Source organism: Rhinichthys klamathensis, unplaced genomic scaffold, assembly GCF_029890125.1.
Source record: "Rhinichthys klamathensis goyatoka isolate OS25496 unplaced genomic scaffold, OSU_Roscu_1.1 h1tg000130l_1, whole genome shotgun sequence".
NCBI lineage: Eukaryota > Metazoa > Chordata > Actinopteri > Cypriniformes > Leuciscidae > Rhinichthys > Rhinichthys klamathensis.
The window spans coordinates 35,001-57,500 of NW_026606665.1; the positions used below are offsets into that span (position 1 = coordinate 35,001).

Genomic DNA, 22,500 nt, shown 5'->3' on the forward strand with positions numbered 1-22,500 from the left:
CTCTCATAGCTAGCACAAAATATTTACCATAATAGCTAAACGAATAAAGACAGGAAACTCCGTAACTGTGTGAATTAAGCGAACAAGTGTGCTACTGTTACACGATTGAACTATTGAAATGTCTTACCTGTCCTAAAAGAAAAAAAGCCGTCTCTGCGTCCGTTTTGAACCGATGTTTATCCTTGTTTTCGCGTGGGCCAGTTGCAGTCTCCTTTTTCTCTAACGTTACCCACTCCGAAGTCCGAATTATTTGGGGTTTTACAAGTGGTGAATGTCCAGTTGTCACTGGTGATTGTCGTTTGAACCTTTCTGGATCCGCCATAAGTTTAATTATTTAATGCTGTGAGAAAAGGCTAAAAATGTCCACCTCCAACATCCTCACGCAATATAGCCGACTAGCCGAAACTCCTTCTTTATGTGTACAGGTGTGACGTAATGACGCAAAGACATGCTCGAATTTCCCGCGGAAATCCACCAGTACCACTGGAATTAAAATCATTATTACAAGCTAACCGTTTTGAATCGGGCAAAAGCAAGCAGATATTGAACACTGGCTGGTTATGTTTTTTTTAGTGCTGGGCAACGATTAAAAAATTTAATCGCGATTAATCGCATGATTTCTTGCGATTAATCGCGATTAATCGCATTGTTACGCGCTATATTGAATAATGAATTCTAAAGTAGTGTATTGCGCACTTTTGATTTAAATGTACTGCTACAAAAGTGCAATAACATGTGGTTTGCAAAAACTTTAAACAAATAAGGTGCTTTTATACCAGCAGTATTCCCTTTACACAGTATCAATAAAATATTTCTTGTAAATCTCAACTTAAACATTAACATAATCAAATCAAATATTTAAACAAAGCTATTTGCCACTGCCAGGGCATTACCTTTTATCTAGCTTGTTAAAACGAGTCCAGTTTTCTTTTCTTTTTTTTTCTGAACAGGTATCTTGTATCAGGGAGCAGCAGAAACAGTCTATGTAGTCAAAGGGTCATGATCACTACTACAGATATAAGTCGACCAACGTTACTTCTCTGATAGCAGCTTAGGTTTGGTCATGGCATGCCATGGTTTCCCACGTAAGATTACATTAAACAGAGGTAAAGCCCAATTTATACTTCTGCATCGAACTCACGCCGTAGCTGTGTAGCGCGCGTACCCTGACGTGCATCTCTCCAAAAATGTAACGTCAATTCTACGCGTACTGCAAGCGCTGTGATTGCTAGAACCGCTCCCCGGGTTTCACACTCTCCCTCTGCATGTGTAATTGCGCGTCAACGACGCAGATATATAAATGAAAACCAACGCGTAGTCTATAGCGTAGAGGCTCCGGCTTAGGTCCGACGCAGAAGTATAAATCAGCCTAGAGTGAGGTGAAGTGGTCGAGCACAGGTGCAGCGACAAGCGGGTGCGTTCCTGTGAAACTGTTGCGGTCATGCTCGCCTCACGCACGCGCCCGCGCGTTGCCGAAGTTGAATTGTCTAACTTTTTGTACACGACGCGCAGCACAAATCATTGGAAGAGAGACTGATCCTTGGCTCGCTGTTTGTGAGTTTCCAGAATCTAAATAGTTATCAGGACATCAACAGGAGGGAATTCACATGGCAGAGCATCCCCGCTAAACTAAACGCAGGCCTATCAGGTAAAGTTATGTATAATTTTAATTTAAGTTAAAAAGACTACAGCTGCGTAGCGCACAGAAGCCGTTGCATGGTTACTATCCATAGAGCGCCTGTCATTCACTCGCGGAGCGCTTTCTCCCTTTCTGTTCACCTGAGAGAACCTGCCAAAGCCTCTCCACTGCTTGTTTGGGTGGGTTATTTGCTGGCTGACCAACATCCCACCCCTCCTGTGATCATGGTTTGACTGTAGGCCTATGTGTATTCAGAGCCAGTGAGCAACGGACTTTCAAAATAATAATAATAAAAAAAACTGCGTTAACGCGCGATAAAAAAATTGTCGGCATTAATTAATAAATGCGTTAACGCGATAATAACGCGTTAACTTGCCCAGCACTAGTTTTTTTTCATTATTATTATTTTGGATAATTTTTAACCCAAAAAAGTTACGGACAGCAGCTTTAAGAAAAGAATCTCAAGCTTACTGAGTCACAAATAACAATAGAACAAAGGCACATAAGATATCGACCTACTTGAAAAACTTAAAGCACTGAATAATATTATATTGTATAAAGTAATCAAATATACAATACATAGTTTTCACTATAAATTCAACATTCATTATTAATTTTACAAAAGTGATTCAGTCAAGGGCAGTAACTTTATTTCTAATGTTTGATTAACATTATTGCACAAATGGTGACAGCAGCTTTATTAGCAGCTACTGTCACTTTAAGACCTCAGGGTCGGAACTCAAGTGCGCTGTGCAAAACCGCCTCAAGTTCACCATGGTCTCAAAACCAAAATGAATTCTCTCCCGCTGCTTACTGTGCCTGAGCAGTTTAAAATAATTTGTATCCAAACCACAATGTTTAAAAACGCGTTTATATTATAAACTTGTATCATGATGGCGCAGGAAAATGTATTTCTACCGGATATATTATCGCCAGCCCTTTAGGCGAAAATAGAGTTTGATCAAACACAAAAAGCAATATCAAACATTCATCAAGTTAATAATCAAACTTACCGAAAATTTGTGGGGTCGATGATGACGCTGTGTTTTAAGAATAGAATGAAGTGAAGAGTGGATGCGATTGATTGGTTGATGCTGCGTATATTCTAATAAGGCGCAGGCAGCCATCTATAGGCCTATGTGCAGCAGCAGGTCGATCGTTCACAAGTTAAATATAGAATAAATGTATTTGTTATATCAAATTAAAACGTGACGTTTCAATTCACCATTCCTTGCTGCCCACGGGGGTTTGATTGACAGGCGAGCTGGCCAATCATAACGCCGAATACGCAATTTTGTCCGACAACAAAGCTGTCAGTAGATTAACGTCGGTGGACTTGAACTTGAAAACGGTATTGTTTAAATGACAATATTTGAAAGTTGAGACTTTGTTTCATATCAATAGTAAGCTGCTCTGAACTCTCTCTCGTAGTCAATTGTGTAACGTTAGTCTTTGCCCCGCGATGTATTTTTCACTGCGTGAGTGAGAACATGATGTGCGTGACTCGTGAGAGCCGCCTGGCTTGTCACACAGTAACTAAAAAAGGCGGGTCTTTGCGAACGGTCACTATAATATTAATGATAATGATTCCATGATAATGCATGGAATATTCGGCAAAGCGCTACTAAATAACAAGGCTAATTTGTGGGGGGCGTTGCGTGGTAAGGCTTTGGCAATCAGATGGCTAGTAGGATCTGCTCCACAGCCAATCAAGGGCCCCCTCCTTGTTCGGGCCCCGGGGCTTTAGCCCCGCCTAGCCCTATTGTTAATGCGGCCGTGCGTGTGTGTGAGTGTGTGTGTGTGTGTGTGTGTGTGTGTGTGTGTGTGTGTGTGTGTGTGTGTGTGTGTCTACTTTTTGGTGAAGAACTCTTTTCGTATTTTAAATTATTTGTGAACATATGGGATATGTTAATATAGGTTTACAATATATACCTCCATATTTCATGCATGTTTTCTGTCATTTGTTGCACATTGACGTTGATGCTGCGCTCGGGATAGAGCGCTCTATAGCCGGCGGATTCATAAAGAGACTGTGTCCTGAATCATGTTGTAGTTGCGTTTCAAGTTGACTTGTTAAAAATTTTAATCGTGAATTGGTCAAATGTTTTATTTTTTTGTCATATCGCCCAACCTTATTATAGATGTTTACAAGGTGAATCATACATAACCTGAGTGTGTGTGGGTGTGTGTGTGTGTGTGTGTGTGTGTAGTGTGACGGGAGGCCGATCCCTCTTCCCAGTCTCCAAGGAATCGCAGTGTTGAATATTCCCAGTTACGCAGGAGGAACAAACTTCTGGGGCGGAACTAAAGAGGATGACGTAAGTTTGTGGAACTCCATCCTGTGTGTGTGTGTGTGTGTGTGTTTCTCATAAAATGTGTGTTTGTTCACAGACGTTCACGGCGCCGTCGTTTGACGATAAGATCCTGGAGGTGGTGGCTGTGTTCGGCAGCATGCAGATGGCTGTTTCTAGAGTTATTAATCTACAGCACCACCGTATCGCACAGGTACACACACACACACACACACACACACACACACATCACTCGCACACACATACACACATCACTCGCACATACATACACACACACAAACACACACGCACACACACACACACACACACACACACACACACACACGTCACTCGTACATACACACACACAAACACACACACACATCACTCGCGCGCACACACACACACACACACACACACGTCACTTGCACATACATACAAACACACACACACATCACTCGCACATACATACACACACACAAACACACACGCACACACACACACACACACACACATCACTCGCACATACATACACACACACAAACACACTCGCACACACACACACACACATCACTCGCACATACATACACACACACAAACACACACACACATACACACACGCACACACGTCACTCGTACATACACACACACAAACACACACACACATCACTCGCACACACACACACACACACACACACGTCACTTGCACATACATACAAACACACACACACACACGTCACACACACACACACACACACACACACACACACACACACACACACACGTCACTTGCACATACATACAAACACACACACACACACGTCACACACACACACACACACACACGTCACTCGCACACACACACACACACACACACATCACTCGCGCACACATGATTTTAACATGCGTTTATCAAAGTAGGAAATACACACTTTTAATCCCTTACACACAATTAGTGCTCTTGGATTAGATATGAAGTGGAGGCGGGTCCGGATTGAATTCCCTCCAGATCCGGATCCGGACTTTGAGAAGTGCTGCGCTCACACACGCGCCTCTCCCACACACACACAGCGTCTGTCTATGAGGCGCCGGACCGGATAAAAGCGAAGCGACAGCGAGAGAGACCGAGTGTGTCCGAGCATTAGTAAATTGATAAATAGTAATATATAATTACTATATAAGAGGTATGGAAGTTCGTTAAATGGACAACAATATATATAAAAACAACAAATAAATTCTCGCCACTGAATTAGCAGTGTGTAGCCTACTTCTCTCTTTTGGTCAGTATACAAAAACCTATCGGTTAACATAATGTTGTCTTCAATTAGGCCTAAGTGTCAAACCTCTCAGAAATCACACTATTTCATATTTATTGATTATAACGTATTCAATAAACCAAACTCCAGTGTTACTCATCTTACGAATTATTAACGAAGGAATTATTTTGACCCCCCGCAAAATAAAAAGTGGAAAGAGATAACAAGTGAATTCAGGCCTACCTCATGTTGCGCGTTTGCACTTTTTGAGAAAAACAATGGCACAATAAAAAAAGATTTTCAGGTCTATGTCCAATTCGCCTTTGGCTAAGCCCCGCCCCCCTTAGTTACTGTTGCTACGTCCGACAAACAAACTTCATCTGGGCTCTGGTATCAACATGGCTTATGCTGTGACAGCTCTTCCTGCTGACATTTTATCAAACTTTTATAAAGCAGCAAATAAAGTGTCCGATAGAAGTAGGCAAAAGCGGCTGCAATATACGTTCGAAGGCTATATTCACGACATACAGGTGAAACACAAGGAACAAACAGGCATCCAATTAGAGGCAAAAGCACACCGGTCACAGTCAAAAAATGACCCACCGCATATCCTACTAATGGAGACGGAGGCTGGGACTCACAATATCTGTTCATGCAAAGCTCTATTCACTTCTATAATCGTTATTACAAAGCAAACGGACTACGCGAGTATAACGCTGTATTATTAGCAGCGTGTGCTAGACGACACTTGTCAGGATTTGACTTCGGTTTGGGAAGGGAAAAACGCACACCCCCCTCCAACCTCTCTGGGAAACGCGTATCTGTGTTACAAATGCCCCAGGCACAACGTTTAACCATATTTCTGATAAAACTACGACGGTAATAATAGCCTGCCGAGACCAAAACTATGAGACGCCTGTGTTAAAGTCAATGGAGCGCTGTGAAAAAGTGCCGGACCTCTGTGGGAGCTCGTTCTTGGCTGCGCTGTGATTGGTCAATCTACATTCTAGGGTGTGGCTTAGCCAAAGGCGAATTAAATCCCTCACCTTTTTCTAGTAATAGGGTTAAAATACATATTTTGCCTGTAATTTAACTAAGGTGTACTAAAATGTGATTCCAATTTTTTTTTCTCATATCGCAATATAATATCGATATCGTCCGGACAGTGAAAAATATCGTGATATGAATTTTTGCTCATATTGCCCACCCCTAATGCTGGTGTTTCGCGTGCGTTCGGCCAATCAGCGCACACTAACGTCGCGATAGTTCCTATAGCGCTGGTTTAGACCGACTCTGAAGCAGGAGCGAAATGAGTTCCTCCTAAAAGAGTTCCTAGAGCTAAAATCATTCCTAGTTCCTGCGGTGCGAACGCGCCAATAACCGGCTACTTCCGCCAATAGTTCTAGGAACTATGAAACGGTGCGAAAGCCCCTATAGTGTAACGAGTGTTTGTGTCTTCATCAGTGTCGAACAGTGAAGATCACGATTCTGGGAGATGAAGGTGTACCTGTGCAGGTGGACGGAGAGGCCTGGATCCAACCGCCCGGATACATCCGGATCCTCCACAAGAACCGCACACAAACCCTCACCAGAGACCGGGTCAGTGAGGCATCATGGGAACGGCACCAATGATACATTTATACTAATAATCATAATTGGACCTTGGATCACAAAACCAGTCACATGGGTCCATTTTTTAAAGATTTAGATTTATACATCATATGAAAGCTGAATTAATAAGCTTTCCAGTGATGTGGACAATATTCGGACCACAGAACCAGTCACATGGGTACATTTTGTGGGTCCCACTTTAAGTAATATCGACTTACATTGAAATTAATAATTTGATACAATGGACTTATTGTGTACATACATGTTTTTTACATTGTACTAATATTTTTAAAATACCTGCATGTGATTACAGCTGTAATTAATTTATGCAATTATAGGGTTCCCACGGGTCCTTGAAAGTTTGTGAATCTGAAAAATTAAATTAAAGGCCCTGGAAAAGTTTGGAAAATAAACATACACAGGTCCTTGAATTTATTTTGTGCAAGAAGTTTTCTGGAAAAACCATATTATTCCCTCCGGTCGGATGAAAGTGTTATTTCACTTTCACGTGGCCTATGCTAGCTATGACTAGCTTGCTTGATTTACGTTAGCATTTTCACGTTACGTTTAGTGTTTCCCGCGTGAGGTACTTTGTGTTGTACGTTGCGATGACGTTCACGCGCGCACAAAACTACTACGATCAACGTTTGTTGTTGAACACAACACGTGTGTCCCCACATTAAGTCCTTGAGTTCGAGGGTATCGGACCTGGAAAGTCTTTGAATTTGAAGTTATAATTACACTGTTGACCCTTCTCAATAGCAGCAAAGTGTTTTACTATACACAACATGAACACAATAAGTACATTGTTCTTATTTTCGATGTAAGTACATAGTACTTAAAGCCACTTAATATAAAGTGGGACCATTTTTGTAAAAAAATTCGCCCCTACTGGGAATCTATTGTAACAGAAATGGAAAAATTTGGGGGTTAGAAACTACCGAATGACCCACAGTCTCTGTATTTAGGCCTGTTAACTAAATATGTTGTTAAAGGGGAAGACATTTATCTAATCAAAGTGATGCTGATATCAAGTAAGAAAGTTATAACGAGGAATTGGTTGAAAAGTGAACCTTTGAGTCTGGACCAATGGAGGAATATCATGGAGGAAATATGTGCAATGGAAAAAATGACCCATGACCTGAGACTGGAAGCACATAAATGTAAAATACGATGGTGGAAATGGACTTGTGTAACTCACTCAAATGTATAAAAACAAATGGAAGACCTGCATTTGTAGCACCCTACTAGTTATTTTTTTTATTTTTTTTATTGTGAAATTTAAAGGCACACTGTGGAATTTTTGGCCACTAGGGTGCGCTCGACCTGTAATTTTCACGTCTAGTGCCCCTAGAGGCCACAAGCGCCGCAGCATTGTCGCAAAAGTCAACAACCGGTCAACCTCCCGTGTCTTTATGTGTGTGCAGACGGCATTTGATTTGTATGTTGGAGAAAGTTAATCGATTCACTACTGACCAAAATAATAATATAAATATAAGATTAATAATATAAATCCTATAAAGAAAACAAATTGAATAAAAGTAGCATACGCAGAAAACAATGTCTGATCAGGTAAGTCGCATTGACAAGGGTTGCCCAATCCTGCTCCTGCCGATCGTCTGTCCTGCACAGTTCATCTCCAACCCTAATCAAACACACCTGAAGCAAACAATTAGCAGCTAACGTCTTCAGGATCTCTTTGCAATGGGTTGGAGATGAAATCGAGTAGTCGGGAAATCGTGTAACAAAACTGATATAACTCACTACATATTTCCGTTATTTGTAGTCTTCAGTTTGTTTTTCCTTTTACACAAATACAAACATATATGAGCTGAAAGGAAAAAAAAAACATTTACATTTGTATACGGCAGTATGTTGTGACTTATATCAGTTTTGTTACACGAATTCGCAGTAAATATTACATTATATATACACTTTTATGCCGATGTTTATTTTAAACTCTCCCTTTTTCTTTTTTTGGTCTCCTCTGACAAAATCTTTGCTTTCTTCGCTTTCTTCCGAGTAGCTGTTGATTCAGCCATGACGACAACATACAGACGCCGGCAATCAAACGCGAGTTGAGCTCTCACGTTAGAATTTGAGGAAGTTGGGGTTGTGGGGGAAGTGATGTAGGCCCTATGCCGTAAAGCGGTCGAATTTTGTAGTTCTTTTTGTGCTCGGGTTCCCACCCGAAACCCAAAGTTACATAGTGCGAGTAAAAGCGACACAGACACCTTCAGGCTTCGGCAGACGTGTCATTCAACCTATTGTAAGTCGATGTACCATCTCAATGGGTTTTGGTAATATATTATAAAGGTTGAAAAGTTCCACAGTGTGCCTTTAAGATATGCAAAAAAAAAAGTGGGACCATTTTTTAAAATTTGAGAGAATTTTTGAGAAATTGAGATTTATACATCATCTGAAAGCTGAATAAATAAGCTTTCCAATGATGTATGGTTTATAAGGATAGGACAATATTGCTCGAGATACAACTATCTGAAAATCTGGAATCTGAGGGTGCAAAAAAATCGAAACATTGAGAAAATCTCCTTTAACCCTCTGGGGTCCTTCGGCCCAAATGGACCCAAAGCATTTAAATAAAAACATTTTTTTAAATCATAGCTTTATCGGAATGGTCCGAAATTTGGTGACTTTGTTTGTACTTGGTATATGAACACCCACAAAAATTGGGGACAGGATTTGAATAGTCTAAGTGGTTGTAAAAAAAATAGTCACACTCAGGACCTTCGGGTCCAAATGGACCCGCCATAGGAAATGAATGGGAAATTGGCAAAAATGTGAAAATACAGAGTTTTTTTGTGCATACAATCTACAAATCAGCCACGATCCAGAAAAAAAGCACACAACAGTGAAGGGGTGAATCTATAAAACATCAAGAGTGCAAAACATACACATCCACACACACACACACACAAACACACTTTTATACACATACACACTAATAAATTTAGATTACATATGGGTTTTGAATTTTTAAAATGCTCAGTTTGTCCATCAGATGGCATCCATCTCATTTCAAAAATTGCTTTCATGAGGCCTAGGCTTGACTCTAAAATGAAATACAGCTTTAAAAAAAAAATATATATATATATATGTATATATATATATATATATATTCAATGGGGGAAAAATGGGTCATAATTATTGCATTAATATTAATTATAAATCATTTTTTATTTTTGAAATTATCTCAAAACACCAAAAAATAAAAGAAAAATATTATTAAAAAAAAGTTTTAAAAAAAAGAAGATTTTTTATAAATATTAATCCCACCCTTCCGGCCCATTTGGACCCGAAGGTCCTGAGTGTGACTCTGAAATGAAGGACCCCAGAGGGTTAAAGTTGTGCATTTATGTTGGCGATGGTGCTGCATTCACTCACACAAATAAATCTTTTATATATTTATGGTAGGAAACTTACAAAATATCTTCATGGAACATGATCTTTACTTAATATCCTAATGATTTTTGGCATAAAAGGAAAATGGATAATTTTGACCCATACAATGTGTTGTTGGCTATTGCCACGAATATACCCGTGCGTCATGTGACTGGTTTTGTGGTCCGGGGTCACTTTTGTTAACAAACAAGTATTCATAACTTCAATGAGCTCATTGTTTCTGCATTAACTTAGACAGTTTCCTCTAAATTGTATTGTGGACTCATGCACTTTCTGTAAAGCTGCTTTGAGATGATGTGTATTGTGAAAAGCGCTGTACAAACACACGTGAATTGAATTGAAATTGACCTTCAAATGAGTAAAACACGACTCAATTGTGGCTGTTTTGCAGGCGTTCGAAAACACTCTGAAATCATGGGAGGATAAACAGAGAGGAGAGATTCCTCGGCTGGTTTCCCAGCATGCATCACAGCCGGAGATCGTTTCTGAAGACGAGACCACTCAGATCAGTCTGTTCGGACAGGCGGCCGGGGCGCTGATACACAGGTACGCAGATCTGATGCTCAGGTTTAACCAATCAAAAGATCGGGCTCAGTAAGACCTTTTTTTTTTTTTTTTTATATATGAATAAATTAGTACTTTTATTCATCAAGATTGCATTAAATTGATCAAAAATGGGGGTAAATAGATTTAAAATGTTACAAAAGATTCTATTTCAAATAAATGCTGTTCTTTTGAACTTTCTATTCATCAAAGAATCCTTAAAAAAAAAGTATACATACTATATATGCATAAACTGAAACGTGTGTGTGCGTGTGTTTGTGTTTGCGCGTGCGTGTGTGTGTGTGTGTTCAGTATCAGGGAAGTGGCAGAGTCTCATCACACTATCGAGCAGGAGTTGGCTCATGCGGTGAATGCCAGCTCTAAAGCCATGGACCGTGTGTACGCCAACAAAAGCAGCGGAGTGAGTGGCGTCTGACACCTGTCAATCACAGCCTGCTGATCATGACTCGCGTTTGGTTCAGATTCAGACGAGTGCATACTTATAACATCCTACTTATGAAGTGACGTGTGTGTGTGTGTGTGTGTGTAGGGTTTGACCTGTAGCGTTGTGATGGAGATGGTCAGTAACGTCAAAGCTCTTCACAGTGAGACCGAACTGCTGCTCGCGGGAAAGATGTGCCTGGTGAGTGAATCATGACATACAATAAAATAAAATATTAATATTAGATAAAAAACCTAAACTTAAAAAAAATTTAAAACACAAATTAGAAATGTTGCGAGTGTCATCCCCTCATCTTCCAATTAATAAAAAAAATTATAATTGACATTTATACATAATTTTTTTTAAGTCCTTGTGAGTCAGAAAACTTATGGAAGCTTGTTTCTGCCACTGAATAAAAAAAAATAAAAAAAATAATTGCGACTTTTTATCTCATAATTGCGAGATATGAAGTCGCAATTCTGAGAAAAAGTCGCAATTGCGAGATATAAAGTCACAATTATGATAAATAAAGTCGCAATTATGAGAAATAAAGTCACAATTGTGAGATATAAAGTCGCAATTCTGAGAAATAGTCGCAATTGCGACATATAAAGTCACAATTATGAGAAATAAAGTCGCAATTATGAGAAATAAAGTCGCAATTATGAGATATAAAGTCGCAATTCTGAGAAATAGTCGCAATTGCGAGATATAAAGTCACAATTATGATAAATAAAGTCGCAATTGCGAGATATAAAGTCGCAATTATGAGAAATAAAGTCGCAATTGCGAGATATAAAGTCGCAATTCTGAGATATAAAGTTGCAATTGCGAGAAAAAAAGAGAATTGAGACTTTTTATCTCACAATTCTGACTCTTTTTTTCTCACAATTGCGAGATATAAACTCTTATCAGGCCAATTCTAAGGAAAAAAAAGACTAACTTTTTTCCCCTCAGAATAGTTTATATCTCACAATTCTGACTTTATAACACGCAATTTCGACTTTATATCAATCAATTCTGACTTTATATCTCGCAATTCTGACTTTATATCTCGCAATTCTGACTTTATAACACGCAATTGCGACTTTATATCGCGCAATTCTGAGTTTATATCTTGTAATTCTGAGAAATAAAGTCAGAATTTCAAGATGTAAACTCGCAATTGTGAGATTAAAGTCAGAATTGTGAGATAAAAAGTCGCAATTACCTTTTTTATTTTTCATTCTGTGGCGGAAACAAGCTTCCATAGTAAGCTTGATTTGTCCATTGTGACCTGATTGCAACTCTTCCTCTGTTTGTCTGTCTCCACCAGCATTAAATAAAATGATGAAAAAAACAAAAATTTGGAAAAAATTTGAAATGTTTCAGAAATTCCACAAGTCACAGTATTTTAATGATGGTTATAGGAGGAATGTGTAATAAAAAAAACTCTCTCAATGGTCACAATCAGAGTGTCTATGATCAGTGTTGGGGAAAGCTACTTTTAAAAGTAATGCATTACAATATTGCGTTACTCCCAAATAAAGGAACTAATTACGTTACTTAGTTACTTTTTATGCAAAGTAATGCACAACATTACTTTTGCATTACTTTTTCTCACCTGGGCTGGGCTTGCTTGTTTCTTTTTTAATAACAACAAATAAGCAGTGTTGGGCAAGTTACTTTTAAAAAGTAATTAGTTACAGTTACTAGTTACTACTTCCAAAAAGTAACTAAATTAGTTACTCAGTTACAAATTTTAAAAGTAACTAGTTACTTAAGAAAGTAACTATTGCGTTACTTTCAAGTAAAATTAAATTTTAAATGCTCAAATGTGACCCCACCTCTACCCCTCTTTAACGGAACTTACAATACATGTGCATCTTCAATTATTTATGATAAATCTGAATATTATAATGAAATGGACACTTAATACAATACATTATTAACAGAAACATGAAACATTGTACACACATCTAAAAAAAAAAAATGTTGCTGTGGGACTAGCCTCCAATCAAATGCCATGTAGATATTATGTTTATATAGTGGATCAATGCAAATGACACAATAGATGTTTTGGAACGTTTGATATTTATTGCCCCTCAACAGGCCACAACTGGGCAAAATTAAATTAAGCTTGTTAAGCTCGTCGCCATACCTGTCTCTCGTTGACTGACTGGCTTGCTTGTGTTGTTCATTGTGTGTCCTGTCCTGTCCGACTATGCGTTATGATGGGTCGTTTGCAATTCATGAGCGTTAGCCGTTAGTGATGATGGATCGACTCGTTCGCGAATGAGCTTTTGATGGGTCGTTCGCGATTCGCGAATGAGGCGACTCTAAGAGCCGGCTCTTTTAGGTGAACGTCGGGAGCTGGCTCGCATATCTGAAGAGCCGACTCTATTTTTTACAAATTTAGCCTATAGAAATTAAATAATTATGTAATCAAAATTTAAATATTATAGTCAAAGTCATTTAAAGAGCCGTTTGTGAGCCAAAAGAGCCGGCTCTTTTCAGTGAGCTGAGTCAAAAGAGCCGAACGCCCATCACTACTATGCGTGCTTTCGAACACCCGCCCAACTCTACATCTGATTGGCTTACAATGACATTTTACTCTACCTCAGTTGTCAGCATTTATGCGCTTGTCTCGTGCTCTACCCACTAACCAAGGAAGAACAGTAAAAAAAGTATTTGCCTCTCGCTCAGAGATCTAGTTGGTCTGATGAAAAAAAAAAACCCAGCTTCATCAGTTATAGTAACGCGCCGCATTTTTTGGCAGTAACGGTAACGGCGTTATTAAGATGAGAAGAGTAATCAATTAGATTACTCGTTACTGGAAAAAGTAATGCCGTTAGTAAAATAAGTTATATTTTTGGCAAATGTTAAGGCCCTTTCACACCAAAAGTGAATTGCATAAGCCTCAGGCTGAAGGAAATGCATATTTATGCATATTTATAGCTCAAATAGACCTTTCAGCTGCTGTTATTCTGAATTAAAAAACAATAGGATTCAGGAGAAGTAGTTCAACACTCTTATTTCTAAATCTAATCTAAAGTCATTTTTGCTTATTAGTGCGGTTGAATTAGATAATTGAAGATCAGCAGCAAAGACATTGGTTAATAAAGTGATATTAAATACATAAAGTATATTTGTGTAATTTAATATAGTTAAATCTAAAAAGTTTTGCGTAAAATTCTAAGATTGCATTTCACTGTTTTTATTCATTTTGAGGAACACTGAATGTTTTCGTGCAAGTGAGAGGAGTAAATGCATGTTCACAGTCTAGAACTAAAATAACCATCATGCTTACACACACACACACACACACACACACACACACACAACACCTCCTCCTCACTTTATTTCCCTCAACACGAGGACAGGAGAGCTGTCAGTCAATAAATGTGAAACAGTATCTAGCGTTACTTATTTGAAAAAGTAACTTGAATATTTTGTCGTAAATTGAAAAAGTAATGCATTACTTTACTAGTTGCTTGGAAAAGTAATCTGATTACGCAACTCAAGTTACTTGTAATGAGTTACGCACAATACTGGAAATTAATATCTGGAATAACTCATAACTAGTAACGTAACGCATTACTTTTCTTAAAAAGTAACTAAGTAACCTTTTTTGGGAGTAACCCAATATTGTAACGCATTACTTTTAAAAGTAACTTCCCCCAACACTGAACTGATGCCTTGTGTAGGTTGGCGAACAGACGAAAGCTCAGGATTTTGTTGTAAATTGAAAAAGTAATGCGTTACTTTACTAGTTACTTGAAAAAGTAATCTGATTATACACTCAAGTTACTTGTAATGAGTTACACACAACACTGTCTAAACTCAAGTGATTGTTTGAGATACGCTGATTGCAACTCTTCCTCTGTTGTGTGTGTGTGTGTGTGTGACTCCAGCAGTTGGATCCTCCTCAGAGAGATCAGCTCACTGGAGCGCTGGCTTCTGTCACTCAAGAGTTACGCAGACTGACAGACATCAGCTGGCTCAGTCAGCTCATCGACCCGGCCGACGACGAGGTGCCTTGAACACTCACACACACATGTTTTTAGGGTGTTTTAGTGTCTGTAGTCTTGGGCTGCATGATACTGGGACAAAAAAAACCTGATATATAGGGCCCTATCACACACCCGGTGCAATGCAGCACCAGGCGACGCAAGTGTGTTTCGCTAGTTTCAGCCCGACGCAGTTATCATTTTTATATGATATCGCCCATGGGTGCTGGTCTGAAAACATGGTGTGTGTTCCGGCGCATTGTTGACGTGTTGCTATTTTGAGGAACTGAAATAGACTAAGACATTGACCAACTGAACCCTGGTTTAAAGTCAATGGCGCGATATTGTTATTTTTTGTTATTTAAAGAGCGTGTTAGTAATAGGCCGGTCCACAACGAAATTGAAAATTTACTTTTAACACATTTTTTTAAGGGCTTAACTATGTAGGTAAAGATGATTGGAGCAAGTTTTACAAGAAATTTCAGTCTTTCTACTTTAAAATGTAACATTTAATTCAACATTCTTACTGGCTAGTTCTTTTATTTTTTGGGAAATTTACTAGAAATGTAGTTAGAAAGTAAACCTACACTAGTATTTTATTTTTTTTAATCTTGAATAATTCCCACTGTTTTGACCAGTTCAGTATGACTAAAAATAAGATTTTAATAAAAACAATAAACAAAGATTTTGTTGTGGTTAAAAATAAAAAATATTTCACAAAATAAGAAATATATTGTAATAACACTGTGGTTCTGTAAAAAAAAAAAAGAAAAAAAAAGAGTAATAAAAATAATTTATTTTATTGTAAAATTTAAATAAAATTTGTCTTAATTTCTCCATTTTCAAACAGTAACCCATCATTCATTTATTTTGATGTATTGATGTTATATTTATTTAATTAAATCACAGCTTGCATGATTTGACAAGCGCACTAAGCCATATCTCGATATTATTTCATGTTGTTAGTTTCACTGCTTCCATTGTTCTCATTTGTAAATCGCTTTGGGTTAAAGTGTCTGCTAAATGATTAAATGTAAATTTGTATTTTGAAATATTGTGCAGCTTACTGTATTGCAGTGTGTTGATGTGTGTTTGTGTGCAGGGTCAGCTGTCTGATTTCTCCAAGCGGAGTCGCAGTGCAAAGTTTCGCCTTGTGCCCAAATTCAAGAAAGACAAAAACAACAAAAATAAAGAGACGTGCGCCGCCCTCAACATGCCAGGTATGGCCTGAGTGTCCACTAGGGCTGGGTATCGATTCAGATGTTCCCATTCAATTCGCAAGCTCTTAATTCGATTCGGTTTTCGATTTCATTTCTAAATTCTATTTTCCATTTCGATTCCCGATTCGACTCAATGAATGTAGATTTAATACAAATTCTTTATTTATAAAAAAGAACAGTGAACATCAGTTTACAAGTGGTTAATTAATAAAAAGAAATAAAGAGCCACAAACCTGTATATTCATTTATTTGTATTATAGCTTCATTAAAACAGAAGCCAACTCTATATTTCAAAAGCATACAATGAATAGACAGGATTTTGATGCAAGATGAAAAATTTATGCTAAAAATTGGACGAGTCAGTTGAGTTGATCAAACAGGATCAAGAGTTGATCAAACAGGATCAGGTTATTTTATGTTTAAGATAAAACACACATAAAATCTCACAGCATTAGCTGTAACATGAAGGCTACAAGCCTATGAACAGTGGAGGGAAACTAATACTGGCTTTTTGGTTTATAGATAAATAAATATGGAAAAAAAATCAATTCGTGGCTTTTGAGAATCGATTTTGAATCGACCACATTTTTAAAATTCGATTTTTTTGCCCAGCCCTAGTGTCCACCTCTCTCTCTCTCAGCTCATCCAGTGAGTGTGTGAGTGTGTAAAAGGTGTGTGTGTGTTCTCTGAGCAGTGAACACCTGGGGTGTGGAGGAGGTGGGCGTCTGGCTGGAGGTGCTCTGTCTGTCCGAGTATAAGGAGATCTTCATCAGACACGATATCAGAGGACCAGAACTGCTTCAGCTGGAGAGGAGAGACCTGAAGGTTTGACGAGCTTTACTTGTGCTGTAATCCACGAGATCTAGATCTAAACACAACAAATGCATCAATAATCAAGAGAAGATGAAACTAAGAGAACTAACTAAGAGAAGATGAAACTAAGAGAACTAAATAAGAGAAGATGAAGCTTACTAACAGAACTAACTAACAGAAGATGAAACTAACTAACAGAACTAAGAGAAGATGAAGCTAACTAACAAAACTAACTAAGAGAAGATGAAACTAACTAACAGAACTAACCAAGAGAAGATGAAACTAACTAACAGAACTAACTAAGAGAAGATGAAACTAACTAACAGAACTAACCAAGAGAAGATGAAACTAACTAACAGAACTAACCAAGAGAAGATGAAACTAACTAACAGAACTAACCAAGAGAAGATGAAACTAACTAACAGAACTAACCAAGAGAAGATGAAACTAACTAACAGAACTAACCAAGAGAAGATGAAACTAACTAACAGAATTAACCTAGAGAAGATGAAACTAACTAACAGAATAACCAAGAGAAGATGAAGCTAACTAACAAAACTAACCAAGAGAAGATGAAACTAACTAACAGAATTAACCAAGAGAAGATGAAACTATCTAACAGAATTAACCAAGAGAAGATGAAACTAACTAACAGAATTAACCAAGAGAAGATGAAGCTAACTAACAGAATTAACCTAGAGAAGATGAAACTAACTAACAGAACTAACTAAGATAAGATGAAACTAACTAACAGAACTAACCAACAGAAGATGAAACTAACTAACAGAACTAACCAAGAGAAGATGAAACTAACTAACAGAATTAACCAAGAGAAGATGAAGCTAACTAACAGAATTAACCTAGAGAAGATGAAGCTAACTAACAGAATAACCAAGAGAAGATGAAGCTAACTAACAAAACTAACCAAGAGAAGATGAAACTAACTAACAGAATTAACCAAGAGAAGATGAAACTAACTAACAGAATTAACCAAGAGAAGATGAAACTAACTAACAGAATTAACCAAGAGAAGATAAAGCTAACTAACAGAATTAACCAAGAGAAGATGAAACTAACTAACAGAATTAACCAAGAGAAGATGAAGCTAACTAACAGAATTAACCTAGAGAAGATAAAGCTAACTAACAGAATTAACCTAGAGAAGATGAAGCTAACTAACAGAACTAACTAAGATAAGATGAAACTAACTAACAGAACTAACTAAGAGAAGATGAAACTAACTAACAGAACTAACCAAGAGAAGATGAAACTAACTAACAGAATTAACCTAACCAAGAGAAGATTAAACTAACTAACAGAACTAACTAAGAGAAGATGAAGCTAACTAACATAATTAACCTAGAGAAGATGAAACTAACTAACAGAACTAACCAAGAGAAGATGAAACTAACTAACAGAATTAACCTAGAGAAGATGAAGCTAACTAACAGAACTAACTAAGATAAGATGAAACTAACTAACAGAACTAACTAAGAGAAGATGAAGCTAACTAACAGAATTAACCTAGAGAAGATGAAACTAACTAACAGAACTAACTAAGATAAGATGAAACTAACTAACAGAACTAACTAAGAGAAGATGAAACTAACTAACAGAATTAACCTAGAGAAGATGAAGCTAACTAACAGAACTAACTAAGATAAGATGAAACTAACTAACAGAACTAACTAAGAGAAGATGAAACTAACTAACAGAACTAACCAAGAGAAGATGAAACTAACTAACAGAATTAACCTAACCAAGAGAAGATTAAACTAACTAACAGAACTAACTAAGAGAAGATGAAGCTAACTAACATAATTAACCTAGAGAAGATGAAACTAACTAACAGAACTAACCAAGAGAAGATGAAACTAACTAACAGAATTAACCTAGAGAAGATGAAGCTAACTAACAGAACTAACTAAGATAAGATGAAACTAACTAACAGAACTAACTAAGAGAAGATGAAACTAACTAACAGAACTAACCAAGAGAAGATGAAGCTAACTAACAGAATTAACCTAGAGAAGATGAAACTAACTAACAGAACTAACTAAGATAAGATGAAACTAACTAACAGAACTAACTAAGAGAAGATGAAACTAACTAACAGAACTAACCAAGAGAAGATGAAACTAACAGAACTAAGTAAGACAAGATGAAACTAAAATTTGATGTAAATAACTAATAGAAAATATATACTTGGTTAAAATAAATATATAAATAATTTATAAAAATGATAAATAGATTAAATAATTAAAAATAATTTGATTAAAAATAATTAATTTAATTAAATGATTAAAATAAATATAAATTAAATATAATACAATTAGATTTAAATAAATGCCAGATCTCATCAGGGTAATTATCGTTAACTAAAACTAAAACCCTTAAAAATGCATTACTTAAAATCAATGAACATTAACTGAAATAAAGTAAAATTTTACTTAACCCTCTGGGGACCAGAAACGCGCCCGCGCGTTTTGCCGTTTTTTTTTCACATAGCAGAAAAATAGACTTAAAATACTCTGTTGATTTTGATCGTACATATAAGTGTTATACATCAATCGATCTTGTTAATTGTCTATTATTTTTCTGTATACTCACAATAAAAACAAAGTTTTGTGCTTTTTGTCAAATAAAGAAAAATAAACATGATGCGAGTTTTGCCTTCTCTCTGTCAGTGCAGTCCATTCTGAAACACGTCCGAAAAATTAACTCTAACTCTGCAAATACTTGTCATACAGGCACGAGAGATTTTTCTTTATGAAGCTTGAATTCTCTTCTTTTCAATGATGTAATTTATATAAAAAACAAATATTCTCAGTTTATGTAATCTGTACGAAAAGAGAGTGCTGTCAGATTTTTTTTCCCCAGCTCATTACACTTCATTACGCGTTAATCTGACACGCCCACGGAGGACGCGCGCTATTCAAACGCAAATGTTGAGGCAAGCCATGACAATGCCCACATCAGCCGTTCCACCGCGGCGGTAAAATTTGGGGTGTATTTTCTGCCTTTTACCGCCAAGAGGCGCTACAATCATAGACTCTGAAAAGTGTTTGTTTATTCTCTCTAATGCGTAATCTGCTGCCGCACCGCACTGATTCAGAGCGATTGAAAGCTGGTAGCAGATGAATTCAACAAGTGAAACGTATAGTTAAAATAATTCATAATCACAATACTGAAATTAGGCTACTGAAATGAAATTGAATAAATAATGAAAAAGTAAAACATTGCAATAAAAACATTTACAGACGTACAGACGATAGCTCAGTGGTAGATGTTGGCCAACAGCGTTTATATTTTACCTTCTTGATGCTTAAATAGCTAACTGTTTATAACTGTTTACTTATTTAAAGTCAAGAGTTTTGTTTAATTATTATTACAACATAAATTTGCTACATTCCTGTAGAACCGCAGCCGCTGCACAAACGACAAAAACTGATGAAGGAAGATTGTCAGCCGATTGCATCAGAAAATGAAAATGAAGAAGCACGTCTTTAGTCTGCTAAATTATTGTGTAATGTAAAAGAACACTAAAATTACTTAAGTTTGAAACCAAGTTCGAACATTTCAAGGTTTAAATAAAGTGTCGGGACAGTTTTTTTAATTTAAAACAGGGTTGCATCGGGTTTAGAGTTTATTTCTTTTGCGATGCAAAATAAGAAACACTAGGCTAATCTTATTCTTGCGACATTTTAAATTTGTATTGCCAAAGAAATGACAGCTATATTAAACAATTAAAACAGTAGGCCTACAAAACGAAAATTGTCCAAAGCAACATAATTAAATTAAAACATGCGTTTTTCTTTGCCTCTCTCGCGCTGAATCTCTTTTTAACAAGTTTATTTAGTCTCCCTCGCTCTCCATATGAAAGAGGAACATTAACACCTATGCCTATTGTCCTGCGCGCTCGATACAGCACTGAACTGTCCCTCCAACCCCCCACAGGCTATCGGAGTCTGAGGCTGACTTAACACAAAGAGAAGTCGCAATTCACACTTAAATCGCTATTCTAGACAGTGTTGATAATGAAGGAATTAAATGATTTAGTTACATGTAGCCTAGTGATATTTCTATCATAAAAGTTTATTACTAAATATTTCATTATTTCAGTAATTGATGAAATAAAACTGGTTTGGGCCAGCTTTTTCCAAGCAAAACTAAATATAATCTGAAAAAAACGCATGTTAATTTGTTTTCATGAACAAAATGTTCAACTCAATATTAAAGTCTACATGGATCTTTGGATCCTTTCAACCAGGCATGCAATTTGTGAATTAAGTTTTTTATTTTTTATTTTTTTATTCAAATAAATATCGAACCACGGTGCTTTGTGGTAATGCTGCTAAATTAAATAACATGTATTGAATAATTATGAACTTAAATGAAACAATATCGCAACATTTCGACAAATACATTATTTGATCTGTTTTTACATTTTAATTCAGGGCGATTTAGCCTGCTACATTTAATTAGAGCGAGATTTTCACCCTTGTCATTTTCTCATTGGGAAGCGCTTACAGGCTACATGTTTGAGTACATCCTCTGTACCTCTCGTTTTCATATGGATTACATAATCAGATAACATTTATTAGCCAGAATATTTAGACATTTAAAGGCTTTAGACAGAGCCGATTTCTTATAGTGACTGAGCTGAAGTGGCTTCGGTTCATTTTTGTGACGCGCAGTTCCCGGAGACAGAGACGACAGATAAACTGTTTTTGTCGTTAGCAAAAGTTCGAATAAAACCCGACTTTAGAAAAATGCATAGGGCCACTCGGCGTGGTCTGCCAAAACACTTAATTATAAACTTCAATATTTCATTCAAAATAATCTCAACACGCTTTGTAAAATTTTGAAAAGCCGTGCATGCATTAAGGCCACTTGAACTAATGAACAACTGAAACGCTGGTTTTGATTTTATTGTTTGTCGTTGTTTAAACGTGCTTGTTGCATATCTCTATTTTATATTTGATATGGTCTATTGGTGAAGTAGCCTATAGCATTGATTACTGTGGAGGGAGGGGTGTGGGGATTCAAATAATTCAGCAGAAGCAGGGATGTTTAGACCAGAAGGAAATCCCCGTCCCCTCTGGCAAATCACACTTTACTTAAAACCATGTTTTTAAAAACTCTAGGTTGTAGGGAATCAAAATAATAATAATAATAATAGGCCTAATAAAAAAAAAATATATATATATAGGCTATATATGTAAAATTACTTTTTTTACAGAACTGCTTTTGAAATTACGATTGGTAGCCTCGTA

At 37.0% G+C, this 22,500-nt stretch overlaps 1 protein-coding gene across 3 annotated transcripts in view; it reads left to right on the forward strand.

Annotated features, from left to right (window-relative positions):
* Window positions 1-22,500, forward strand: part of LOC130089386 (diacylglycerol kinase delta-like) — a 54,121-nt gene that overhangs the window by 28,880 nt on the left and 2,741 nt on the right. For 2 of the 3 annotated variants that reach the window (XM_056256680.1, XM_056256679.1), the window contains 9 exons: window positions 3,850-3,957; window positions 4,031-4,144; window positions 6,651-6,785; window positions 10,609-10,763; window positions 11,073-11,181; window positions 11,311-11,403; window positions 15,096-15,215; window positions 16,294-16,411; window positions 17,106-17,236. In XM_056256680.1, the coding sequence (XP_056112655.1) occupies window positions 3,850-3,957; window positions 4,031-4,144; window positions 6,651-6,785; window positions 10,609-10,763; window positions 11,073-11,181; window positions 11,311-11,403; window positions 15,096-15,215; window positions 16,294-16,411; window positions 17,106-17,236 (1,083 nt within the window). The remainder of the gene's footprint in view (window positions 1-3,849; window positions 3,958-4,030; window positions 4,145-6,650; window positions 6,786-10,608; window positions 10,764-11,072; window positions 11,182-11,310; window positions 11,404-15,095; window positions 15,216-16,293; window positions 16,412-17,105; window positions 17,237-22,500) is intronic. The other variant, XM_056256681.1, reaches the window with a different exon arrangement.